The sequence below is a fragment of the Pristiophorus japonicus genome, chromosome 13 (genome assembly GCF_044704955.1).
Source record: "Pristiophorus japonicus isolate sPriJap1 chromosome 13, sPriJap1.hap1, whole genome shotgun sequence".
NCBI lineage: Eukaryota > Metazoa > Chordata > Chondrichthyes > Pristiophoridae > Pristiophorus > Pristiophorus japonicus.
In genome coordinates, this window is record NC_091989.1 from 24,589,898 (window position 1) to 24,617,803 (window position 27,906).

The 27,906-nt window shown below is 44.8% G+C and overlaps 1 protein-coding gene across 3 annotated transcripts; it reads left to right on the plus strand.

The window, feature by feature from the left end:
* The first annotated feature begins 1,781 nt into the window (after positions 1–1,781).
* LOC139278461 (calumenin-like) lies at positions 1,782–27,890 on the plus strand. 3 transcript variants are annotated; one of them, XM_070897268.1, is made up of 7 exons: positions 1,782–1,841; positions 7,933–8,169; positions 12,240–12,433; positions 19,030–19,196; positions 20,194–20,254; positions 21,429–21,628; positions 22,863–27,890. In XM_070897268.1, the coding sequence occupies exons 2-7, from the start codon at positions 7,946–7,948 to the stop codon at positions 22,965–22,967; spliced, it is 951 nt and encodes a 316-aa protein (XP_070753369.1). In that variant the 5' UTR covers positions 1,782–1,841; positions 7,933–7,945; the 3' UTR covers positions 22,968–27,890. The 3 variants fall into 3 exon arrangements, with proteins under 3 accessions (XP_070753369.1, XP_070753370.1, XP_070753367.1); XM_070897269.1 differs by lacking the exon at positions 12,240–12,433 and adding an exon at positions 11,967–12,160 and having other exon boundaries at positions 1,786–1,848; XM_070897266.1 differs by having other exon boundaries at positions 1,786–1,848.
* Positions 27,891–27,906: the final 16 nt, after the last annotated feature.

A 27,906-nucleotide genomic window follows, 5' to 3' on the forward strand; every position in this document is an offset into this window, starting at 1 on the left:
GCCTTTCGGGACCGAAGGCTGAACGGGCCGGCCCAAGACTTCGGGCAGGGCCCGTCCCCAGCACCAGATTTACAGGTAGGTGGCGTTGGGTTGGGTCGGGTCGGGGAGGTTCGGTTCGGGTCGGGGGGGAGAGAGAGGGAGAGGGAGAGAGAGAGGGGGGGGAGAAGGAGAGAGAGAGAGGGGGGGAGGGAGAGAGAGAGAGGGGGGGAGGGAGAGGGAGGGGGGAAGGTCAGATAGGATCCAGTCCGGGAGCGGGAGTCGGGTAGGGTCCAAGGGGGGGGGGGCGGGGGGTCGGGAGCGTGGGTCGGGTCGGGTCCAGTCGGGGAGGCGGGGAGCGGGAACAGGAGCGCGGGTCGAGTCGGGGAGGTGGGGAGCGGGAACAGGAGCTCGGGTCGGGTCAGTCGGGTCTGGTCCGGAGGCGGCGGGGAGCGGGTGTCGGGTCTGGTCTGGTCCGGAGGCAGGGGGGAGCGGGTGTCGGGTCGGGTCTGGTCCGGAGGTCGGGGGGGGAGGGGGGAGCAGGAGCTGGCCGTGGGAGGAGCCTTATTCACGCAGCCCCAGTGAGGCCATTCAGCCAGGGCTAGGGGCTGCGTGCTTCGGGCCCCTCCCACACAGTTCGGAGCCTGGAGCTACTGCACTTGCATGCCCACTGTAGCGCACATGTGCAGAGGTCCCGGCACTGTTTTCAGCGCAGGGACCTGGCTCCGCCCCCCCCCCCCCCCCCCCCCACAGCTCATGCTGGCTGCGCCGAGGGCCAGAGGACCTGCAAGTAGGTGGAGAATACCGAGGATTTTTTTAGGCGCACTTTGTGGCGCGAAAAACGGGCATCCAGGCCGGGACTGCGCCGTTCTAGGCGCGTGTGGAAACTTGGGCCCAGAGTGTCTAGGTCTGAATGCAGGTACAACAGGGTGAAATGATAGAGGTCTTTAAAATTATGAAGGGGTTTGATAGGGTAGCGGTGGAGAAAATGTTTTTGCTTGTGGGGGAATCCAAAACTAGGGGCCATAAATATAAAGTAATCAATAAATCCAATGGGGAATTCAGGAGAAACTTATTTACCCAGAGAGTGCTGAAAATGTGGAACTCGCTGCCACATGGAGTAGTGGAGACAAATGGCACTGCTGCTTTTAAGGGGAAGCTGGATAAACACACGAGGGAGAAAGGAATAGAAGATTATGTTGATGGGGTGAGATGAAGTCGGGTGGGACGAGACTTGTGTTGAGGATAAATGTCGGCACAGACTAGTTGGGTCGAATGGCCTGATTCTGTACTGTAAATACTATGTAATTCTAATGTTCCAGCAGTACACTAATTAGCCTGTTGTACAACCAACTTTACAATTTATTTCCAGTAAAAAAATGCCTCACAGAATGGATAACCGTCTCTCTTCAAATCCCGAATGTCTTGTTTTTGTCTTATAATACTCTTGTGAAATGCCTTGGTACGTTTTACGACGTTAAAGGCGCTATATAAATACAAGTTGTTGTTGAATGTCGCTTCCCTCTAAAATGTCAGGCACCGCCCCCGTTTCCCGTGGCGACGGACCATTGTCCGAATGTTTGACGTAACTGCGGCCGGCGCGTACACCCGAGCTCGCGCTTGCCCACGTAGCGAGAGAGAGAGAGAGAGAGACAACGGGGCGCGCGACGTGGCGGTTTGCGACCAATGGTATCCCGCGCGAGAACCCACCAATGGGGAACGACAAATGTGACGTCATGAGAGGCGGGAATTCGGGAGGCGAACGGTGATTGGTTGCAGAAGGGGGGTATTTCCGTTTTGGATGTAGGGGTGGGCTCTTTCCGGTAGACCCCTTCAGAGAGAGTAGACAAGAGAGAAAAGAAGCGGTGAGAGGTTGGTTTTAATTTGGTTGTGGACATTGCATTAATAGATAACGATTGGTGTAATCTCACTGATGCTGTATTCAAGAAACTGGAGGGGAGTTGAGATCCGAGCAAATGGAGGGTTAAACATTCCCTCAATGAGCGACATATCTTTTTTTATTTAAAAAATAATTTAGCTATTTAATTTGCATTATTAAGTTTCATTATGTGCTTTAATTTATCATTGGAGGTATATTAGTGGTAAATTGTAATTGTTCACTGGTAATTGTTCATTATTACCACACAGCCACCCAATTCATTTGAGATCTTTTAACCCATTGTTTCCAGGGAGTCTTTGGACAAGGGCTGTCTTTTGGGGCTGTCTTTTGTAGGGCTGAACTGTGTACGTGCAATTGGGTTGTTCCATTTTTGATCTTTTTCATTTGAGAGTGAGTCAACAACAGATGAAATAGAATCTTTGCCAGAATGATTGGAATTTTTTTTTGCTTCTAACTCTTCCAAGTTGGGTAATAAAGATGGGGTGCTGCTGAAAGAACTTGCATTTACTGCTTTTTATGACCTTTAGCTGTCCCAACGTGCTTCACAGCCGAATCAGTGATCACTGCTGTAAGGTAGTCAAAGGCAGTAGTGAATTTGTGCTCAGTGAGGCACCATGCACAGCAAGATTCTGCAAACAGCAATGAACTAAATGAACAGGAAATCTGTTTTAGCAATGTTGAGGGATAAATATTAGCTGGAACACTGGGAGAACTCGTCTTTCAATAGTGCCATGGAATCTTGTACTTGCATCTGAGAGAACAAATGGGGCCTCTGATTAACATCATCATCCTCTTGGTGACTTCCAATATTTGAACTTTTATGTTTTTCTTATCCAGTAAAAGTAATGTGTTTGTAATGAATATGGAATGAGATTTATTTTTGGAGTTAAGACCAGGCTAATTGTAGATTGTGTGGGAAGTGAGTTTGTTTTTTACTAAGTCAGTAGTAACAATGGCCAGTCAAGGCATTCTCTCGAGATTACTTTAGAGTAATCTCTAATCACGGCTTGTGAATGCTACAATTCTAAATTCATTGATTTACTGAGTATTAATTTGCTACATTTGCCCCACTTTCTCTTGGATTCCAGCCTCAACCTGTATTTGTGCTTGGATGAAGTAAAGGGGTTTTGCTCAGTTGGAAGGACTTGCTGCCCAGTGTGGAACTGAGTCAGAGTTAGGTTCCAGGTTTGATTCTATGCCCGGTTGCTTGATCGCTGCCAGGGTGCTGCAATTAGCCTCAGCATCCGGGGAGGTAATATCAGCCAGGTTCTCTCTCCTAATAGAGAGATGGTACAGAAGAGATTTACAAGGATGTTGCTGGGACTGGAACATTTTAGCTATGAGGAAAGATTGGATAGGCTGGGGTTGTTTTCTTTGGTAGACTTGGTTGAGGGGCCTAGATAGGGGATAGGAAGGATCTATTTCTGTAGCAAAAACCAGGGGACATAGATTTAAAGTAATTTTATAATAAGATTAGAGGGGAGTTGAGGAAAACTTTTTTTTCCACTGAGGGTGGTGGGGTCTGGAACTCACTGCCTGAAAGGGTGATAGAGGTAGACGCCCTCATTGCATTTAATAAGCACTTGGAAGAACTGTAACCTACAGGGTTATGGACCAAGAGCTGGCAAGTGGGATTAGACTGGATAATGCTCTTTTGGCCAGCACAGACATGATGGGCTGAATGGCCTCTTTCTGTGCTGTATATTTCTGAAGTGATGAACTGGAGTGGAGTGTGCATGTGTATTGTTGAGCTGGGGCCATGTCAGGCTTGGCTGTGATACCTTGATGCTGACACATGCATATATACATAACCTGAGTAAGTTTGAAATAGATAAATGTGCAAACAAAGTTCTATGGCAGTCGGGTGATGTAGTGGTGATGGGGTCTGTTGTGCCCCGTAGGGGACGAAATACGCATTGTGATTCTGGGAGGAGCTCCTCGGCCACGGAGAAGACGATTGAGGAGAACTCGAGTGACCACTTTCCCAGTGGCTGATAGCAGGGAGATTCCCCTGTTGTTACTGCAGTCGGACTTGTCCTCTGTTTTTTAAAAAAAATGGTCACAATCACTACATCTCAGATCTCCCAGCATGCTCTCCTCCCTCCAGATGAGAGAGATGAGGTCATGTATCCATGCCTACAGCGCCTCTCCGCCATACTTTAGCGACTCAGCAGGGTTTCCATCCGCACCCGTAGCCTTGTTGTCCTTGAGCTGTTTTATGGCTTTGCCTACCTCGTGCAACGTTGGAGTTTCACTGAGTTGGTGGCAGGTCGCATGCTGCGGGATGGAGTCAAGAACACTCGAGTCAAAGGCAGAGTCTCGATTTGAGGAGATCTTCAAAGTGCTCCTTCCATTGGGCCCTGACATCCTCGGTGTCCTTGATGAGTGTTTCCCATATCTCGGGGTATGGATCATTTCCCATATCTCGGGATATTGACCATTTCCCATATCTCGGGAGCCTCTTATCAACAAAGGCAGACATTGATGCGGAGATTCAGCATAGTCTCCAGTGCAGCCTTCGGCCGTCTGAGGCAAAGAGTGTTTGAAGACCAGGCCCTCTAATCTGCCACCAAGTTCATGGTCTACAGGGCTGTAGTAATACCCACCCTCGAGGCATGGACGATGTATAGAAGGCACCTCAAGTCGCTGGATATATATCACCAGCGATGTCTCCGCAAGATCCTGCAAATCCCCTGGGAGGACAGGCGCGGAGGACAGGCGCACCAACATCAGTGTCCTCAACCAGACTAACATCCCCAGTATTAAAGCACTGACCACACTCGGTCAGCTTTGCTGGGCAGGCGACATAGTTCGCATGCCAGATACGAGACTCCCTAAGCAAGTGCTTTATGCGGAGCCCCTTTCATGATAAACGAACCAAAGGAGGACAGCGGAAACTTTATAAAGACACCCTCAAAGCCTCCCAAACTGGTAAAGTGCGACATCACCATTGACACCTGGGAGACCTTGGCTGAAGACCGCCCGAGGTGGAGAAAGTACATCCGGGAGGGCGTTGAGCTCTTCGAGTCTCAACGCAAAGAGCGTGAAGAGGCCAAGCGCAGGCAGCGGAAGGAGCACGCAGCAAACCAGCCCCACTGACCCCTTCCCTCGACGAATGTTACAGGTGGGACAGACAGTGTCTGTGGCTCTCATTGCACTGTTCAGCCATCAAAGAACTCACTTTTTGGGAGTGGAAGCAAGTCCTCCATCATTCTGAGGGACTGCCTCTGATGGTGGTGATTTGAGTATCTGAAGGTAAACATATTGGATAACATTAAAATACAATGATTTATATTCCTTCTAGTTTATCGTAAGGCTAGTAACAGTATTAAGAATTAAACATTACTGTCATAGATCTAAACATCATAGAATGATGATGCTGGCTATTCATTTTTGCACTAACTTTAAAAAGATGCACTCCTTTTTATATTGAAGCACTTTTTAACTTGATTGTCTCACATGTTATACACTGCAGTGATGATTGGACACATTGGTGCTAAAGTCGCACAAGGAACTGTAATTGCATTCCTGCTTTCCCTGGTATACGATGTACAGATAAAGACTCAACATATGTTATCATGCCCATTGTACTTTGCTGTAGGGCTGGCTCTTCTCAGAGCAAACTGTTAATAAATTTATGTTGAGTCCTGGAGAGCTAAGATATGTATGGAGCTGTGTCTCAGTTAATTAGTTAGGCTAATTGTAATGTCATAGTGAGGTGTGTAATTTATTTCTAAGTTTACAAAGCAGTACAGGACAAATCCAGCTGTCTGAAAACAGGACATTTTTGAGAAATCCCATTTGATATTCAGTAAAATAAAATCTGGAATTATTGTCCAAAAACCAATGGGCTGGACTAGTTATTGGCATCGCTGCTATGTTTTAAATGGCATGTGATCAGTCTGAGCCTTGCCGATTGACCCTCGACCCGACCTGGCCCACGCCACCATTTGTACTTTGTCTTGGTAGCATACGTACGCTCTTAATTTTCTTGTCCAAAATCTGGAAAAATCCAAAAATCAGCAGAGTCTAGGTCTCAGTTGCTGGATTTGAGACGTTGTACTGTCATATGTATTGGAGAGTTGCAGGGGTTGATCAGGATATCCCAAGGTGTTGGAGCAACAGGTGTAGAAACCAATGTAGTTGTGGACAGGGGATGGAGTAGGGGCAGTACATTGGAGAACCTCGAGAGTGGGCAGAAACAAGTCTGAAAATGCAGCAATCTGTAAAAGAGTTGCAGAAAAATGGCAGCAGTCCAGGAAATTCAGATGATGCAAACTGATGAAATAGTTTGATCGTGGCAGGAACAGGGATAAGGAGGGGGCTGTGAGGAAGTGGATGTAAAAAGAAAGGCAATGACTGGAGTTTGATGGGGCAGGGCTGAGCAGGGAAAATGATAAACAAAAGGAGTGTGCCCTTGTGTATAGAAGGAATGGTCATGTTCCAGTAACCTGCAGTAATTAGGATTAAATTGTCTGGAAAGATTTTAATCATAACTAATAGTCAGACATTTTTGTCTATTTGGCAGTAACGTGAACATTTGTTCAGTATTGAATCCTGGCGCATTCCTACCAATATTGGTATGGGGTTAGCAGCATCTTTTTGTACTAGCTTGGAGTTCAGAACCCAGTATTTGATTTCAATGTTGGATGGTTTTTACAAATAAAATGAGTTACTTTTAGGCTGTAGTCCATGTTTTTGAATGTCTATTATCCTGTATCTCTCGAAGTTGAGAAACCAAGGTGAAGAACTAAAACCCATTGTTTAGTACTTCAAGTTTAAAAAGGTTGAAAGATGAAATAATTGGGTAGTTGTGGCGAGATGATGACTCGCCTTGAATTTTAAAATCTGGACTGAGTTCTATTGTGGTAGCACCTAACTAAGCATTTAATTTATTGAATATTTTCCGTGAGTGTAAAATGGAATTTATAGCAAGAACACTGCAGTGGTTTTACAAAGGGATAATTAAGGAAATTGAGTTTTAAAATCTCCTACTTTGTCGAAGTGTGGAATGACTTTCATTTTATATAATGCCTTTCATGTCCCGAGGACATTCCAAAGCTTTTCACAGCCTGGGAATTACTTTTTTTGAAGTGCAGTCATTGTTGTTTTGTAGGCAAATGTGGCAGTTGATTTGCATACAGCGTGAGCGAAATGACAACCAGTTAATCAGTTTCTGGTGGTGGTGGAAGGATAAATGTTGGCCAGGACAACGAGGAGCACTCCCCAGCTCCTCTTCAAATAGCACTATGGAATCTTTAAGTCCACCTGAGCAGGCACAACGTCTCCTAAAAGGCAGCTCAGTCTCCAACAGTGCTGCACTCCCTCAGTGTTGCATTGAAGTGTCAATCTAAGCTGACTACGGAGTTTTGATGCCAAACTTCTTTTCACCTCTGCCTACTGTGGGCTGCAATGCCTGTTGGTCCCAGGTGTCCTGTAGTACATCACCCAAGTGATGCCATCATTAGTGAACATTAACAATGGGAAGGGGTTGCAGACAAATCTGATCCTGACCATGACTGCCATCCATGTCCATGCTTTCTAGCAAGGGTTAGTTACTAGATGGCAATCAGGAGCTGGAACCTTTTCTGGAAGAATGCCGAGTTACAGAAGCTTTTGTTCCAAGGACAGTGAACGAACCTGCAGATAGATTTAAAATGACAGGCTGTTTGTGTATCTCCAAGGAGATCACTGGCACGGGTACAGCCTGCCTACCCACTTTACTGGCAAGTGAATAAGACATGGGAAGGGCAGGCAGTAAAATGAGACAAAAGCAGTTAAACAAAACTTAATTACTTGGCCTTGTAGCCCAAACATGGACTCTAATCTGTGCTCTGATGAAGCTTCTCTCCTTAAAGGTTAACCTATCTTTTCTCCTCCAGGTGCTCGGGTATCCAGCAATTTTGTGTTTTTTTAATTTGAATTTCAGCACTTTTTTTTATATCCCTGAACTCTAATGTAATGAAAAGACTGCTTTTTCTTTCTCTGCTCTTTTTTTTTTTCTTGACACAATATAGCCCAAATATTTGGGTTTAATATTCCCCCTCTCCTTTCAGAAAGACCACAGACATGATGGGTTTGACGAAGCTCGTTCTGTACCTGACCATGTGTGGTGTTTATGCTCTGAGCAAACCCACTGAGAAGAAGGATCGTGCCGTCCACGATAAGGAGCTGAGCGACAAGGTGCACGATGACGCGGAGAACTTTGAATATGACCACGATGCCTTCCTTGGAGCTGAGGAGGCAAAGACATTCGACCAGCTCACTCCAGAGGAGAGCAAAGAGAGGCTTGGGTGTGTAAGACCATATTGGAAAATGCTTAACAAATAATGGTTTGCAAAAATTGTAGGTCTGACCACAGACTCTTGAGTATTCTGTATCAGCACACAGCCAACTTTTATTTCATTTGAAAGGATGCAAGATTTGGAACTAGAAATGCTGATATTCTGACTTGGGATCTATACCGCTCAATGTATGGGGACCCTCTTTGGTGCGAGTTAAGTTCTATACCACCATAGATGCTACAAGTTCCTCCTTTGATGGAAGTTGGGTACCTCAGCATTAATGGTGTGGTGAGTCCCGCATTGATGGGAGCCGGGTAGTTTAACCAACATCATAATTATCATCATAGGCAGTCACTTGGAATCGAGGAAGACTTGCTTCCACTCCTGAAGTGAGTTCTTTGGTGGCTGAACAGTCCAATACGAGAGCCACAGACTCTGTCACAGGTGGGACAGATAGTCGTTGAGGGAAGGGGTGGGTGGGACTGGTGCGATAGATGACTCCTTGGCAATTGGGCACTGTAGCAGAAGAGGGGTTAGGAAGGTGGCTGCCAGTTTTTAAAAAGAAAAAAAACCTTAATTAGAATTAGAACAAGACTGCAATAGTTTAGTTGCCAACTTCCTCTGCAGAAACACAAACAGCTGGATCAGTTAGCTTCTGATTGTGTTGATGCTGCTCTGTGCTCTCAAACGCATAGCTTGTGAAAGTCATTAGTGAGTTGCATTATCCCTCTCTGAGCCACAAATGTGGGTAATGGTGAGTGTGATATTGTGCTGTGCCCCTCCTGGCTGCTCGGAACGTCTGCCAGAATGGGGCTTTGGGGTCCTGAGATTTTTCAGACTGTTGGTAATTTGATCAGCATGATCCACAGAAGTGGAATGGAAAGTGTACTGAATTACAGTGAGGCATTTGGCAGCTTTAATCGGAGGCCATTTAATATAATGCCCCAATGTGTGTTTCTGTGTTGGGGTGCAGGCAAGAAGAGCTATGTAATGCTGGGGATTATCTACTCGCAATCTCTTCCTAATGACACTTTAGTCAGCTGCTGGGAGTGCTTTCTTTCTGATTTGCCCAGCAGGAAACCATAACCTGGTAGTTGAAGAACTAATGCAGTTAATTTGGAATATCTTTACTAAGAGAAGAATGGAGATTATTTGCTTTTAAGGGGCCAGTTTGTAATTCTGTACAATGTCTCCCCTAGGATTTCAGTATGATAGTGGGGGGTGTGTCCAGTTCAATTGTACAAAAATGCCCTGCAATGTAATTCTATCTGTCCTTCCAACCCTGGGTGTTCTTTCTGGATGAGGGTGTGGCTGTAGTACTGATAGTTAGTGTGTGTGTGTGTGTGTACACACACGGAACAGTATTTTCTTCTCATGGTGAGCCATTGAGATTTAACTGATCTGTTCCCTGTCCAGTCTTGTCTCTAAACTGAGTTGCCTACTGGACTGTCCAAGTGTACTTTCTCCAGTTGGATCCTCTGCTGGGTAGGTGGAAGGTGTGCTGCAGCTCGCCTCTGTCTCTGAGCTAAGAAGGGAAGGTGAATTATCCAAGCTATCCACTCCTGATCATTGTGCAGTGACTCCCAGAGGGAAGTTGCTCGAGTACTGAGGGCACATAGTTTATCAACGTTTACTGTTTAGATTTGCATGTGAAGAATAGCCATTTGGGCGAGGTATTGAGGAGGGTGGGGGCGTGTTGGTGCACGCGGATCTATATCCGAGCAAGAATCGCCACCTTCACATAAGGAGGGAGTGAAGTCTTTTTCTTCTGGAAGTTAATGTAAAGTGCATGTTCATTCACAATGAATAACTAACTCTTTTTAAGCTCATTGTGTAACAGTGAGTCCCTGGGACACGCTCACTTAAACTTTTTTTTGCACGATAATACTGAAGCTGAGTTGTAACTGAGTGTTGCTTTCATTTACTTCCTTACAAAGCATAGCCTTGTTCTGCAGCTTGTGACTAAAACCCTTTTGTTCGTGCCATCACTTGATTGTCTCGTGCTTGTGTGCAAAAACAGCCTTTTGATTTTCTAACTTTGGTTCCCTATCCCTTGGGGCATTGACTTCAAAATCCTCGTTCACATCCACCTGTGGTCTTTCTACACCAACCCTGCATCGTAGCTTGCGCACTCCATTCTTCCAACTCTGATCTAAGTGTTGCCTCACTCCCAGCCGCCATCAGTGGCAGAACAGTGGTCTTACTAGTTCCCTCTCCATGTCCAAAAACCTCATTACTAAATCTACTACTTCAATGTGCCTTTGGTCACCTCTCCTAATTCCCTTCCTACTTCTGTTTTTGTCAAACTGTTGAAGTGCCATGGGATGTTCTGCTACATTTAAAGGTGCTGTATAAACATGAGTTGTCTGTCTCAGCTCCAGCAGAAATTCAGTTAAATTTGAGTCCCAGTTGGGCTTGGAACACAAGAATTATTAACATGGGTTTATTGAGGCCCAGTACACCCACATTGGATCTCAATCATCCATTTCTTTTTCCATCATACCCCTTTTTCTTTGGAAATGTGTTCAATTGTCAAGATTAACTGCCTGTATACTGTACAAAGAAATATGTAATATGCTGCAGTGTACAGTATCCCATCAAATATTACATTTTATGTGCACTTACTCACGGTGCCAAGTTCTCTCATAGTAGATCAGGGTTTGTGCAGATTAAAAACTGTGCTCAGGTTTAACAACTTTAGAAGAACATCCCTTCTGCGCTATTGTGATGATTTCCCCACACTGGCAGTCTGACTAGATGGTGAACATTTGTATGCCTACTTGGTATGTGGTTGAGACTGCCCCAAACTCAATTCCTTTGTGACCGACTGATTCCATTCTACTAATCTGGCTGGATTTGAACTCTGGTAATACAGGTGAAAGAATAATTGAGTACTACTTTAATTAGCCCTTTAGTTCCTTGATGATTACTGAACCATAAAGACCAGGCAGATCCTAAGATCAGTTCCTAGTTTGTACAGTTAGCTGATCCCAGTTTGGGCAACACATTACAATTGGTCTGTACTGAAGAGATGAGAAAAATCAGCCAAGATTGGTCCCAATGCAATCAGTCTATCATGAAAAGTATTCTGGCATCTGTTGAGGGTAGGATTTGAATGTAGCACCCCCAATCTTCCCTTGAACCCCCCCTCTTTCTTCTCCCCACCCTCCCCCCCACCCCCGCGCCCCATGGTCAAGTAGACAAACACTCATGAAGAATGGCTGCTTGGATGAAGTATTGGAGGGAATCCTGCACATGCGGAGTTGTACCCAGCATGGGTCACTGCCTTGGGGGAAGGGGAGGATTCTGTTACAGGCCTATTTGAAAATTCAGTACCCTGGAATAGTACTAACAACCTCTGACTTGAAGGATATGTCATTTTCTCTCAGCTGCTGTATGATCCCTTCGCAACCCCATACCTGCACAGAAGAACTAACCGTCTTCATCAAAGGCACTTTTACATTGAAAGGGTGCTGAAAAGAACAGATGCAGCATTGCTGCAGCTGGTAGCACTCTAAATATAAAACGGGGATCCTCGATGTCCATGGCATCTGGTCTTCATTTAAATCCGCAGCTGGATTTTTGTTGGCTTTTACCCATGAATTGCCATACTCTGGCCTGCAACGGCCTTTGGTTGGGGCAACCAGAAGTGCAAGATGATTGGGGGGGGGGGGGTGTGCCCCACAGAAGTCTCGGTTTCTGTGCGACTCTCCAGGATCCCCTACATCGAATGTAAAAGTGCCTGTCGATCAGCTTCTCCAAGCTTCTTGCCTAACCTTTCCCGGGTTTTCTGACTCTCCCAACAGAAAAATTGTAGATAAAATCGATGAAGACAAGGATGGGTTTGTTACAGAGGAGGAACTTAAGAAATGGATTAAACTTTCACAAAGGCGTTGGATTTACGAGGATGTCGACCGTCAGTGGAAGGGTCACGATCTAGACGACGATGACCTCGTGACCTGGGAAGAGTACAGAAATGCGACCTATGGGTCCCTGTTGGGTAGGTTTTTTTTGGAAAACTCGTTCAGGTCCAGAGTCTGACCCTGCCATCTACACGTTTTTTGTCTCTCTCTTTGTAGAATGATAGTAGATAAAATAGATGAGGATAAGGACGGATTTGTGACAGAGGCAGAGCTGAAGGCCTGGATAAAGCGGGCTCAGAAGAGGTACATCTTCGAGAATGTTGGGCGCCAGTGGCCTGATTTCGACAGTAACCAGGACGGGCTTGTCTCCTGGGAGGAGTACAGAAACGTAACGTACGGCTACTACCTGGGTAAGGAGCAGCAGGTGGGACAGTGAGCAGTATGCAAATAATGGGGATGGGGGGGGTTGATGGCAGTAAACGGTAGGTGGAATTCTGGTGCTGAACTACTGTGCTGTGGATTATAGGAGTGATTCAGTATGAATTCTGATGCTCCTGGCATTATTGATGACTTCAACTGCACTAATTTATCCTTGTGGAGATTGGTAATTCAGCAATAAAAATTCACATCCATCAAGAAAATTGCAGCCATGCTTACTTAATTACTTTTTTTTCCGCCTGCGTTTTATCCTGTTTCCTTTCCCCTTCCCCTTTTTTTTTGTTTCCTGCTCCACTAAAGGTAGTGGCTCCTGATGGCTATGGTGCTATTGACACTGAAGCCCTCCTCTACCTGAACCAAGTGGCCACTTTGCATATGTGAAGGTTCTTGGTGGCTTGGCTGGCTACTTGATGGTCAGAAGTGGGCCATTGCGCCTGATCACCATCCTATTAGATCAGGGCTGATCTGTACCTCAACTCTATTTACTTGCCTTTGCTCCATAATCCCTTGATATCCTTTTCCAACAAAATTCTATAAATCTTACTCTTGAAAATTTCAATTGACCCAGCAGCATCCACAGGCTTGTGGAGAATGAGTTTCCAGATTTTTAGTACACTTTGTGTGGGGGGAAAAATGTGTTTCCTTATTTCACTCCAAACTGGCCTAGCTCTAATTTTAAGGCTGAGCCTGATCTTGTCCTCATCTGATGGCCACATAAACTTTTAACAGAGCTTTCTGGTTAGTGTTCGGGAGTAGGAATCTTGGTGTATGTAACTTTTTTCCCCCCCCCCCTTTAATGTGATGCAGGCAATAGCCGCATACTGCTGATACCTAAAACAAATAGCACATCCCACTTTGTTGACCTATATTGCTCAGTACTATGCTGCATGGTGCATTTTCTCACTGAGCCATTAGAAGTTGAGTTCCAACTAGTGTGGCAATTGAGGTCCCGATCAGAAGGGTTGGATGAAGTAGGGTGGGAGGAGGCTCGTGTGGGGAATAAACAGACCAGTTGGCCCAAATGGTTTGTTTGTATGCTGTAAGTTCTATGATGCCATCTGTTGGCACTGGTTGTTTAGTAGTTAAACCTGTTTCACATCAGGTTTCACATTAGGGTTTGGATCTGTAGACTTAAAGCAGCACACTTTTTATCTTGCACTAGTTTTTCATATATGGCCACTCCAGCATGACTGCTTTCCGAGTGGCCTCTCTGGGATGGGGGGAGGCGTCATGGTGGGGTAGAACTGCTGCACCTTTCTCTGGGTTGCTTCCTTCCAGCATTTCCACGGCTCCATCCACCGCCACAATCCTCATCTGACCACGCATGGCATCTGCATGTCATTCATTCACCAGGTAAGTCCTTGAATTTTTCTTCTGTATTTTCCATTCACATCTAAGACCAGTAGCTCAGTCTGATGGGATGGAAGTCTTTTTTCTGGCTGTAGGGTCCTACCAAATGACTTTGGATAGTCTCCATCCAGCTCCTGCCGGAAGTGGGTTCGCAGCATACAAATCCCCTAATTCAAAACTCAAATTGACACTCGTTTGAGCAGCCACAAAACTGCTACACTGCTTGGTGGGACATGCGCGCAAGGCGGGTGTAGCACTTGTAACCATGCCTTGTCTCCACTCCAGCTGTTGGGAACTCCATGAGATGGTTTCGGCCATTAAGCCACACAAATCTACCTCGTATAAACAGCTTGGCTTACAGTCACATCGACGTGCGGAAGTGGTGAGCAGCAGGTGCAATGGTTTGAGCAAATAAAATATTCTAACTTGGGTTTCTGCATTATGATGGCAGATGAACTACGAGTTGGTGGATCTCGTGAGGAAGTGTCTCTAGTTGTAGCTTGGAGTGCATTATTTACCCATCCTAGATTGAATTACTGGACACGGCGCGCACTCGGCACTGTGGAATTTGGAAAGCCAATCGCTGTGTTGAACGTCTTAAGTTTTCTAGTGTTGGGTATTTCATTGGTAGACAAAGATTTACGGTAAGAGACTAGCATGCAGGAAATATGTGGGGATCAGCCTCCTGGTTTGGAGCGGATGGAGTGAAGCATTTGCTTTGACGCTGTGTGCCACTTGACATTAAGTGATTAGCACATCTCTGTTGTGTTAACACCATGAAGGGACTAGGATACTTCAACACTTCAGTGTGTGAATAGTGTAATAAATTGGTGTCTTTTCGTGTTCAGTGACTCCATTGTCATAACAAATTGGCAGTCCAAGTCTTGGGTAGTTCTCCCAGCATTGATTTGTATCAGCTGACAAATACACCTTCTGGTTACTTGTGTTTAGCTGTGGCTGAATGTTGCAGCTTTCTCCCCACTTCTGAAGTACATAAGAACATAAGAAATAGGAGCAGGAGTAAGCCATAAGGCCCCTCGAGCGTGTTCCACCATTCAATAAGATCATGGCTGATCTGATCATGGACTCAGCTCCACTTCCCTGCCCGCTCCATATAACCCCTTATCCCCTTATCGTTTAAGAAACTGTCTATTTCTGTCTTAAATGTATTCAATGTCCCAGCTTCCACAGCCCTCTGAGGCAGCGAATTCCACAGATTCACATCCCTCAGAGAAGACATTTCTCCTCATCTCTGTTCTAAATGGGCGGCCCTTATTCTAAGATTATGCCCCCTGGTTCTAGTCTCCCGCACCAGTGGAAACATCCTCTCTGCATCCATCTTGTCAAGCCCTCATAATCTTCTACGTTTCTATAAGATCACCTCTCAATCTTCTGAATTCCAATGAGTAGAGGCCCAACCTACTCAAACTTTCCTCATGAGTCAACCCCCTCATCCCTGGAATCAATCCAGTGAACCGTCTCTGAACTGCCTCCACAGCAAGTATATCCTTTCATAAATATGGAAACCAAAACAGCATGCAGTATTCCAGGTGTGGCTTCACCAATGCCCTGTACAGCTGTAAAGACTTCCCTGCTTTTATACTCCATCCGCTTTGCAATAAAGGCCAAGATTCCATTGGCCTTCCTGATCACTTGCTGTACCTACATACTATCCTTTTGTGTTTCATGCACAGGTACCCCCAGGTCCTGCTGTACTGCAGCATTTTGCAATCTTTCTCTAAATAATAACTTGCTCTTTGATTTTTATCTGCCAAAGTGCATGACCTCACACTTTCCAACATTATACTCCATCTGCCAAATTTTTGCCCACTCACTTAGCCTGTCAATGCCCTCCTGCAGCCTCTTTATGTCCTCCTCACGTTGCCCTTCCTCCCATCTTTGTATCGTCAGCAAACTTGGCTACGTTACACTCAGTCCCCTCTTCCAAGTCGTTAATATAGATTGTAAATAGTTGGGGTCCCAGCACTGATCCCTGTGGCATCCCACTCGTTACTGATTGTCAACCAGACAATTAACCATTTATCCCCGACTCTCTCTTTTTCTGTTAGCCAATCTTCTATCCATGCTAATATATTGCCCCCAACCGTGTGAACTTTTATCTTGTGCAGTAACGTTTTGTGTGGCATCTTGTCAAATGCCTTCTGAAATGCCATGAACTCATTGAATGGCGGTGCAGGCTCGAAGGGCTGAATGGCCTACTCCTGCACCTATTTTCTATGTTTCTATGGAAGTCCAAATGCACCACATCCACTGGTTCCCCTTTATCCACCCTGTTTGTTACATCCTCAAGAATTCCAGCAAATTTGTCAAACATGACTTCCCCTTCATAAATCCATGCTGACTTTGCCTGACCAAATTTTGCTTTTCCAAATGTCCTGCTACTGCTTCTTTAATAATGGACTCCAACATTTTCCCAACCACAGATGTTGGGATAACTGGTCTATAGTTTCCTGCTTTTTGTCTGCCTCCTTTTTTGAATAGGGGTGTTACATTTGCAGTTTTCCAATCTGCTGGGAGCTCCCCAGAATCCAGAGAATTTTTGGTAAATTACAACCAATGCATCCACAATCCCTGCCGCTACTTCTCTAGACACTAGGATGCAAGCCATCAGGTCCAGGGGATTTATACCTTTAGCCCCATTATCTTACTGAGCACTGCCTCCTTAGTGATTGTGATTGTGTTAAGTTCCTCCCTGTCCCCGCCCCCCCCATAGCCCCTTGACTATCCACTGTTGGAATATTGTTCATGTCCTCTACCATAAAAACTGATGCAAAATACTTGTTTAGAGTTTCTGCCATCTCCATGTTCCCCATTACTAATTCCCCAGTCTCATCCTCTAAGAGACCAACATTTACTTTAGCCACTTTTTTTTTCTTATATTTTGTGCTAGTTTACTGAGAGTCTACCTTCCCTTAATCATTTTTTTTAGTCATTCTTTACTGGCTTTTAAAAGCTTCCCAATCTTCTGTCCTCCCACTGATTTTGGCCACTTTGCATGCTCTTGTTTTTAATCGGATACCGCCCTTTATTTCTTTAGTTAGCCACGGATGGCTTTCTTTTCTCTTACACCCTTTCCTCCTTACTGGAATATATTTTTCTTGAGAGTTGTGAAATATCTCTTTAAATGTACACCACTGTTCATCAACTGTCTCTCGCTTCTATCTGTTTTCCCATTCCACTTTAGCCAACTCTGCCCTCATACCTTCATACCTTTATTTAAGCTTAGTACGCTGGTTAGAGATCCAACTTTCTCTTTCTCCATCTGGATTTGAAATTCAATCATGCTCTGATCACTCATTCCAAGGGGATCCTTTACTAGGAGATTGTTTATTAATCCTGTCTCATTACACAGGACCAGATCTAGGATAGCTTGACTCCTAGTTGGTTCTGTTACATGCTGCTCAAGGAACCCGTCCCTTATGCACGCTATGAAATCTTCCTCAAGGCTACCCTGACCATTGTCCAATCAATATGGAAGTTAAAATCACCCATGATTATTGCTGTTCCCTTTTTACAAGTCCCCACTATTTCCTGGTTTATACTCCAACCAACAGAGTTGCTACTATTAAGGGGGCCTATATACTATGCCCAACAGTGACTTGTTCCCCATATTATTCCTTATCTCCACCCAAACTGTGTTTCAACATCCTGATCCTTTGAGCATATATTGTTTCTCACTATTGCAGTGATTCCATCCTTTATCAATAGAGCTACCCCACCTCCTTTTCCTTTCTGTCTGTCCTTCCGGATTGTCAAATACCCCTGAATATTTAATTTCCAGTCCTGGTCTTCTTGCAACCACGTCTCTGTAATGACTGTCAGATCATAATCATTTGTCTCAATTTGTGCCGTCAACTCATCTATTTTGTTACAACTGCCACGTGCCTTTTAAATTTGTAGTTTTACCCTTTTTTTCCTGCTTGTTTCTTCTCTCCTTCAAACTCTTTCTTTCTTTTTGCTTTCTAATTTCCACTTTTTTCCCCCTCCCTACTGAATCAACTGTCAGGTTCCCATCCCCCTGCCAAGCTAGTTTAAACCCTCTCCAACAGCACTAGCAAACCCCGCCCCCCCCTGTGAGAATATTGGTCCCTGCTCCATTGAGGTGCAACCCATCCGGCTTGTACAGGTCCCACTTCCCCCAGGAGTGGTCCCAATGTCTCAGGAATCTAAAGCCCTCCCGCCTGCACCATCACTTCAGCCATGTATTCGTCTGCTCTATCTTCCTATTTCTGTACTCACTAGCTCATGGCACTGAGAGTAATCTGGAGATTACTATCTTTGAGGTCCTGCTTTTTAATCTAGCTCCCTAAACTCTATCTGCAGGGCCTCATACCTCTTCCTACCTATGTCATTGCTACTGATGTGGACCACGACCTCTGGCTGTTCGCCCTCTTTCCCCCCCCCCCCCCCCCCAGCATGCCCTGCAGCCGCTCAGTGACATCCTTGACCCTGGCACCAGGGAGGCAACATACCACCCTGGAGTCATGTCTGCGGCCGCAGAAACGCCTGTCTGCTCCCCTGACAATGGAATCCTTCATCACTATAGCTCTTCCATTCTTCCCCCCCCCCCCCCCCCCCAATCCCCCATGCAGCTGAGCCACTCATGGTGCCATGGACTTGCCTCTGGCTGCACTCCCCAGAGCCACCATCACCCCCCACCGGCATTCAGAACACAGAACAGAGTACTGCCTGTTGGAGAGCAAGATGGACTCCTGCACTACCTGTCTAGTCCTCCTCTTCTGTCCAAGGGTCACCCAAACCCTATCTGCCTTTTATAAATAGGTAGGGGGTGGGGGATCTCGCTGGGAATGTGAGTCACGATGTTGTCATTTATGGGGTACTACCATGGGATTGTGGAAACTCGGCAACTTTTTTCTTTTAAAAGAATGATCTGGTGTGCCTTTTCATTGTGTACAGGGTAACTTGAGGAAAAAGCCAAGCTCTGTTCCCAGCAGAATTTCCTGCTGTAGGGCAGCATCGGCAAGAATAAAGTACTATAAAAATGGACGTATAAACGCAGTCTTCGTTGTTTCATCTGTTGCCGCTAGTTACAGAACTTTACCTGGATCCTAGCATTCTCTGAGACCAATCCTTCATTCATTTGTGCCTGCTTTCAACCTGCTAATTAATGTTGGAATTATTCTCTCCTCTCTTGCTCCCCCCCTCTCCTCCCTCCCCCACGGTTTGATCTCCACAGATGATGTGGATGCTGACGATGGTTACAACTACAAACAGATGATGGCAAGAGATGAGCGCCGATTCAAAAGGGCTGACCAGAACGGTGACTTGTTTGCCACAAAAGAGGAGTTCACTGCCTTTCTGCACCCAGAGGAATATGACCACATGAAGGACATTGTTGTGCTGGTCAGTGCTTCCACGTTGCCATGTTTACTCCCCTTCCTAAACTAAAGATTACATAGTAAAGCACAGAAACAGGCCATTCGGCCCAACTGGTCCATGTCGGTGTTTATGCTCCACACAAGCCTCCTCCCTTTGCTTCATTTAACCCTATCTGCATACCTTTCTATTCCTTTCTCCCTCATGTACTAATCTAGCTTCCCCTTCAATGAGTCAGTGCATCATGATGCAGAAGAGCTGAATGAATATCTAGTAAGGGATGGGATTCAGAGTTAAAAGGATAGACTGCTGTGGCATTTGACTGTACTTTGCCGCCTTGAAACCATGCAGCTGGTCAGGCCTGAGTAACGTGGATGGTGATACTTTTTGTCATTTATCGGAACATAAGGGATGTACAGGACCAGAAACGACCACTGCGGCCCATTTGGCTGATTTCCCCCTTCCCCCCCCCCCCCCCCCCCCCCCCAAAAAAAAATCGTAAAAATGCTCTCGTCTCTTCAATTGCATCGTTTGCCAGCAAATTATCCAGTTTCTTGTTGGATTTTTAAAACTGTCCTTTCCACCTTCACGTTCCCAAGCATCCTGTTGCACACAATCACCACCCTGCACAGTTAAGCCTAAACTGCCTGTTCACTTCCTTCAAAGCGTGAGTTTGTCTCCTTAGTTACAACTTGTGTACTGGAGACTTTTCATTGTTCTTGGATATTTGTTGTTTTTTTTTCCCCTGGAGATTGATTTGATTAAATTAGGAGAGTCCACACAGTGGTGATTTGTATATGATTGGATGGCTAGAGAAGGGTCAATGGTTGCCATCATTGGCAACTTTAATTTTCTGCTGTATAGGTACCCTGCCTCAGGCAAGACTCCTGCTTTGTTAGTTCCGTTTTTAGTAGTTTTGTATGGATCAGACTTTAACCAGCAAGTATTCTGTGAGCTATATTATTATCTTCTCCTGTTGAAAGTTTATACACAGAAATAAACAAGTTTTGCTTTTCTCTGGCAGGAAACCATGGAAGACATTGATAAGAATGGAGATGGCTTCATCGATCTGGAGGAGTATATTGGTAAGTAGACCAGAATTGGAAGAGTGGAGGGTCAGAGAAAGGTAAAACTGGAGGGTGAAGTTGTACCTGATCAGTTATAGAGAGTAGCTTGTATGGCACTGTTTTGATGCTACAGTGTATCTCGAGGGGGTGGGTCATGCATCGTAAACCAGGCTGACGAGGTGTGGATGTTGTGGAGAAATTTGTAGGTGAAGATGATTTTGACATTGCGTGCGTGGGATGGATGCAGTGACTGTGGTGATTGGCAAGGGCAGAAATATGTGCAGGAGTCCTAATGGGACAGGATTTGGAGGTCTGGGTGAGTTGGAACTTCGGAGGAAATACGCAAATATGTTGGTGAAATTGGGTGAGGTGGGGATGGAGCAGAGTGCTGTGCACATGGAAGTAGTCTTGTTAATGGTCTAGAAGGGTCTGGAGAAGGGGGATGGAATCGGAGTGGATGTGATGCGGGTAAGAATTGAACAGCTGGCTTTTGCCTTGCCAAGGTTTAACTGGATGAAGTTCTGGCTCACCCAGCAGCAGTTGTGTAGTCACAGGTGGTGAAGCAAAGTTGGATGTTATCGGCAAGCATCTGGCTCAGATAACTTATTGGAGGATTGTAGAGAGGAAGGGGAGGTGAGATACTGCGGCATGGTAGAATGGATCAAAAGTAGGCTTGCAAAGAAGCCAAAGTGATGTGTTTTGAATGCAGGGTAAATACCCGAAGAGAGGGAGCGAATTGATTTGAAATGAGCTGGATGGATCTCTAAGGGGATTGACAGTTAAGTAGTGGTGTAGGTGGCCAATTACTGAGACACTGGTTCCAGACTGGTGAGGTTGTGGAAATGTCATCTGTCATTATCCAGTCTGGATTGAATGATGTGAATTGCAATGTTGAGTTGATGTAATGAGTATTTCTTATGATGTGGGAATGCCTGGGGGAAAAAATTACCGTTTTTCTCCTGAGTTTTACCTCCAGTAAGTCAACTTTGATGGACCAAAAAAATGGGAGCGGTATACTTGATGCTGAGGACTGCATATTTTCTGTTGAATAGAGTTGGGGCCAAATGGGAATCTTTGTACTTTGCTACATGTACCGATGTGATGACACAAGTGGTATTGCCAACTAGGGATGAGCCGCAGAAGGTCAAAGGAGAAAGTTGCTGACCATTTGACCTCCCCTCGCTGGTTTCAGGTGATATGTACACTGCGGACAGTGACGGCCATGAGCCTGAGTGGGTGAAAACTGAGCGAGAGCAGTTCACCGAATTCAGAGACCGCAACAAAGACGGCAAAATGGACAAGGAAGAAACCAAAGACTGGATCCTGCCGGCTGACTATGACCATGCTGAGGCCGAGGCCCGCCATCTTGTCTACGAATCTGATGAAAACAAGGTGAGTTGTGCGTGCTGCTCATCCATTCTTGCTGAGTGTCAAGCGTTTAGCTGCATTACTACGATTTTCATTGCTCCACTATTGCTGACACTGCTTCAGCTGCCTAAGCTCTGGATTTCACTCCCTAAACCTCTCCGCCTCGCTATCCCTCTTCCTTAAAACCTTGTTCATCTCTCTCTAGCTTGCTCTTAAATTTTGTCCGTCAATGGTCCTATGAAGTGCCAAGTGATTTTTCACTACGTTAACAACTTTCATTTAGTTAGCACCTTTAACGTAGTAAAGTGTCCCAAGGCGCTTCACGAGAGCGGACAAAATTGGACACCAAGCCACATAGATATTGGAACAGGTGACCAAAAGCTTACTTGGGTAGGTTTTAATGAGCATCTTGGGTGTGGGGGGGAAGGGAGGAAGAAGAGAGAAAGTGAGAGATAGAGTAGTAGAAGTTAAGGAAATATATACATGCAATTTTTATTACAAAATGGATCGATTGGACTATGTGTATTTGGATCGAGTGGCAATGGGGAGGCAAAGAAAGCGGCTCGAATTCTTGATCCTGCCTGTTCCGCCAGATATGGTTGAAGTGCCTGTGTGTGGATAGCAGGTGAGGGCATGATCAGGCTTGTGCTGGGGCACCTTGCATGGTGGAAGAACATGCTGACATTCATTGTTTAGATTGCTAACTCCTGTGATGTCCTGTCCAAAGAGGGGGGGGGGGGGGGAAGGAATGCACCAGGGAAGGAATATGCACCAGAGTTTATTCAATGACTACTCCCAGTCATTATGCGCAGAAAATCAGTTGCACTCCACTGGAGCTGACCAGTGAGTTGAAACAGTGTATATGGGGAGAGGTCGGGAAGTGGAAATCGTGTCTATGGGGAAGGGGGATGAGCTATGAATAAGATTAGACAAATTGTTCAAATCTCAAATACCAGCACAGACTAGCTTTAAAAAAGATTCTGAACTTATTTGAGCATCAGCATGGGTGTTGAGCAGAGATCCCCCCCGCCCCCCCCACACCCAGGGAAATTATTGTGAAACAAGTGGAGGGAAAGGCATTGAAGTGGACAATTCAATAAGATCACAAGGCAATTGAATGCATTTCCAGAGAGAAGGGATTGAGTGTTGCATATGGTGGATGGGATTGGTCTGTCCAAGGGGCAGGATTGTTTCCCCGTTCCTAAAAGCTGAGAGTTGTGTGGCTCCCTTGTAACCATTTGCCCCCAATCTGTTTCAGGATGGAAAACTCTCGAAAGAAGAAGTAGTCAAAAAGTACGACCTGTTTGTGGGGAGCCAAGCCACAGACTTTGGGGAGGCCTTAGTAAGGCATGATGAGTTCTAAGTGTGTAGATAACTACTGCAGAGAAAGAAGAACAAGAATCCATTCCATAAAGAAGGGATAATTTATTTTTTACAACTTGCTGTTTAACTCAGTGTTCTGTTCTCAGGCTGTTAACTGAACTTGACTTGGGTGCAGAGGAGGTGGGGGCTGCTGTAACCTTGTGCCCAGAGTGCTGTGTAACTAATGATTTATATTTACTTCCCATATATGTGTAAAACCAAACCTCTTATTTTTGTATTGTGTATTTTATTTTCCTTCCTCAATCAAATGATTTCAGAACTTCAAACCCATGCCGAATTGGTTTAACTGCCAGGAAACTCGAAAGCCTGGTTTATAGTAGTTCAGAACAACTGCTCATTGTACATAGAATTGAGAAATGCTTTGATTATGGAAGTGCTTTTGGTCAGATCTCGTTTCATATTTTAACGGTAGAATAATAAGGAGGGAACGCACGATGTGTTTGTACAATTGCCATTTTGGGGCTCAAGCTGGTGTGCACACAAAAACACACGGGACCAGATACACCTTCAGTAAACTACCTTAGCTATCTGTTACATTGTATTCTACAGTGTTCATCCATCTTGTAATGTACTGCCGCAGGGTGAGACAGTAGAATCATCCCACGAACATATGAAACTGATGGGCAGGAAAAGACCAGCTGATCCATCAAACCTGCCCCACATCTCCATCGTGACTAAGCACCTCCAATCTCCAGCCACCACGTAATCTCCTGGGAGAGGCAAAAAATACTCGGGGAAAATTCCTCTCCTACCCCCACAGGGCGATCAAAACCAGTCCAGGCGATTACATGGACCAGGTGTCTCTATAAAGACACTTGCCTTCTATATGATGCGGTCTCTGCCCCAGTCAAGAACCAGTCCAGCTCCTCTTGAAGGCATAATTGTATATAGTATTGATCATGTAATAACCATTATATACCGTTGTCCCTATCTTAGCCTTTCATTGGCCTCATGCTTTTATAAAGTGTAACAGTACGAGTCTAGAAATAAACAGTATACTAAGTTTTTAACTCAACTGGCGATTGGTTTAAGGCAGGTTAATCTCACTGGGATGGGGCAGGTGCCCCATACTGCTGATCATAAACTATGCAGGCATCCCTCATGAGAATTCAAACTTTGTCCAAACAGTTAATGTGAAACATTGCCCTGTAACTCTGCCAGTCATTTGTTATCCTGTATTTACCAGCATCTTGTATTTTGAGGAGAAAATATATATTTGGAGAGATTAATATAAATATTCACAATAGTGACTTACTACTTTTTAAAAAAAAAAAGGCGCTTGCATCCAGTCACTGAGTAAATTCATGTTATATTTATACATACAATGAGATGCCTGTAGTTGATTTTTCTTGGTATTGATGCATTGTGTGTGTGAGTGGAGAATGTATCTTTCTTGTGCAGTCCACTTGCTTAGATTAAAAACAAAATGCTGGAAACACTCAGCAGATCAGACAGCATCTGTGTGGAGAAAAAGCGAATCAACGTTTTACGTCAATGACCTTTCATCAGAAGTGGAATTATTGACTAGATTTTCATGAGAAGTTGGGGGTTGTTATGACTTGCATTCATTGTGTTTGATTAAACTGGTGTTCAGCATGCACAGGTTTTGTTGCCTTGAGATTTGGAGAACAAGATGTAAGTGTGAAGAATTCTTCCATTCAAGTTCACAACTTTAGATGGTTTGTGGGGGTGAGGGAAGGAGCTATACGTCAAGGCTACAGCATAGTGGTTAATGTGGTTTCATTCAATGTGTATTAAGGAAGTTAAACTCACACCAATGGTGAGGTTTGGTTTGCCTGCAGGCTGTAGAGGCATGTGCTTAAAAGTTCTTAGAACCTGAGTGTTTAAAACCGCACAATGCTGACGGACTAGTCTGACTGCTAACCTCTCCCTCCAGTCTGTCAAGCGTGCTCCGAGTAATGTCAATATCATTTAATTGATCGTGGAATTCTCTCTCCACCTGCTCCACCAGCTGTACATCAGCCAGCGTTTGAAAAAGAAAAGGCAGCTAACTTTCCTAGTGACACTCTTTGTCAATATCCACACCCACCCAAAACATTTACCCATCTTTCTTCAGTTATAGACTTAATTTCTATCCTTTTCTGCCTTGATTTGATTCTTGGCTTCCCCACATTTTGTCTTGCTAATAAGAGTGCCGCTTTTTTAAAAAAAAAATGCAGGTTGCAATCCTTTAAGCACATGCTGCTTTGTCTTCCAGCCGTGCTTTCTGCTGATGCCCAGTTCCAACACCAAAGTAATGATCTGGCCTTGATTGCATAGAAATTACAGCACTGCAATGGGCCATTTGGCACAACTGTTCCAGGTCAGTGATTGAGGCATCGTAGCACGGTGCTGATTTTATAGGGAACCACTTTGGCTAACATTTAACCATAAACTGTGTCCACTTCTTTTTCTTCCTTCCCCTCTTCATCTCTTCCCCACCCCCCCCCCCCCCGGTGGCCCAAAGTGTTTGTTGCTCTCTAGCATTCACTAAAACGCTCGAAGGAAAAATGTGATCCATGTTCTCTCCAGCACACTGCTGGGTCTTTTCTCCCTGCCCCTGTCAACTGACTTCATGGTGACTCTAATCTGCTGAATCTGTCATTTGTGTGTTTTGACAGCTGGTCTATTTTGTACATTTGTTGCTATTTCAAATGGAGTTATTTTAGGTGGCTCTTGGTGGCGTATATTGTCAATTACCTTGCTCTTTCATTTTGAGCTGGTTGCATAACTAGGAGAGCAACTTGAGTCCAACAACATAAAATGTGACAATCTTAATGGACATCTCCTTTCTTACACCCTTTTCCCCCCCCCCCCCAAAAAAAAAAATCAATCCCAACAAGAAGTTGTTCCCTCCCTTGCTCATGGTGCTGTTGTCACCTACCCTCAAGTGCCTGGATTGAGATTGGGAGTTTAGTCTCTAGCATAAGCCCATCTCCTACTGTGCTGTACCAAAGCAGTTTTGAAAGTGTGCACGCTTAGTGTTTCTGATCCCTTCCTTGTTTAACCAGGCAGCTGTGTGTCTTTCCTTCAGCAGACATTGGATTCCTTTTCAAAAATTAAGTGGTGCAACAGTTCTTCATAGATTATAAATGGGCAAAAATGGATACAGTTACAGGCTAAAATCTAATTGAGGGGTTCAGGTGCTATTGTTTATATATAGGATAATGAATACTTGGGATTGAGTTACAGGCTGGGATCTAATTGAGGTTCAAAAGGATACCTGGAATTGTAATAGTTAACTTGAGTGGGGTACTTTATAGTTTGTCACTCTGCTTTTATACCAACACTACCACATTTTGGCACATGCCTCATACCCCCTCCTCTTTCACCCCCCCCCACCCCGAGCCACCTCACTTACCCAGCCTCCCTGACATGCAGCACACAAGAGGATTGGATTTTTTTGGTGGTGAACATTTCATTTAGATTTTGTAAAATTTCCTTTAAATGTTCATTAAATATAGTCCAGATTTACATGTTTTGTAAGATGGGGACTACCCTTTCATCACCACAATCTGGGTTGGAATTAGTCTCAGCAGAATTTGGGTTCCTCACTAACTATCACAGGATGGCTGATATCAAGTGAGATATATATATATATATCTCTCTGGTGCAATAAGAGGTGCTCTTTTGACATTACTGACGTGCACTGTTTGAGTGGCGTTCCCGCTATACTGCGCAATCTGATCAGTACTGTACCTGCCCTAGGAGTGTTTTATTCTGACACTGGGTGCCTGAAATGGACGCTCTTCATTTCCTGCCTACCCCCCCACCTCCAAAGCACTGGTATCCCTTGCCTTGATAAACACAAATTGAACCAAAAGCAAATAAGTGGAAATCTTTAAGCAACTGCTGCCTGGCTTGCCCAGCATGTTAACAGTTGAGGGGGATGTTGGATATTAATTGTACTTGGGAGATCCTTGCATTGTAGTTGTAAATTGCTTTTCAATGTTGGGCAGTCGGACCAAACCTTTCCATTTGTGAGGTACAAGGTTATCTGTTGGCTTTAGCTTGCAGCAGGAGGCAAGTGTTTGTAAAGAGTTTTGTAGTGAATTCTGCCTTGTGCTGTGGTAGATAAAGGATCAGCAGATGTACTAACCAGCTGTAGAGACATGGTCTATGCCGAGTTCTCCAGTAATCCCCATGCTGGGAAGTGCCTGGGTGTTAAAACTCCAACCCGAGAGAAATTTTGAGGTGAATTTCAGCCACAGTCTGTTTTTGGGCTCCTAAAACCCTTTTATTCAAGATCTATATCAGTGAATTAGAAAAGAAAAGGTAGTGTTTTTTAAAAAATAATCAAAGGAGTTGTCTTCCAATAAACGAGGACAGTTTGCACTACCGGAGGGACTGGTTTGGGCTGGGATGTGATGCCTCTGGAGTTGAATAGCCTACTGACACTTACTGCCTCGGATGTCAGTGATTACATGGGCAAGTTTGAGGTCAGCTATTGCCTGTCTCAGCACGTCCCAGCACCTTAATGGAGTGAACCAGAGGGGAAAAAACAGATGGTTTTGTTTGAGCAACCGATTTGCACCCAGTCTCAATGTCATGAAAGTGCAGAGGATGTAACCTGCTGGATGAGGGGCAGATGCACAGGTTTGTAAATTAAACCATTTTGATCATATGCAGGAAAATCAGCTGCATTGCATCACTGGGATATTCAGCACGTGTTAAGTATATATTTTCACCAAATCCACTTTTTTTAAAAAAAAACATTTAATTTTGTTGCCTGTGACCCTAGGGCAGGTCTGCACTGTCACTCGCATTGTACTTGAAGCATCAGTAAATCACACGTTTCTATAATGTATTAGCATTCGTACATTTTCTTCATGTAAAATGTTTGCCTGTGTCTGCTTCAAATTGAATTCTAATCCTCAATAAAGTGTTTTTTTTTTTAAATAAAGAGCTTGTTTGTTTAT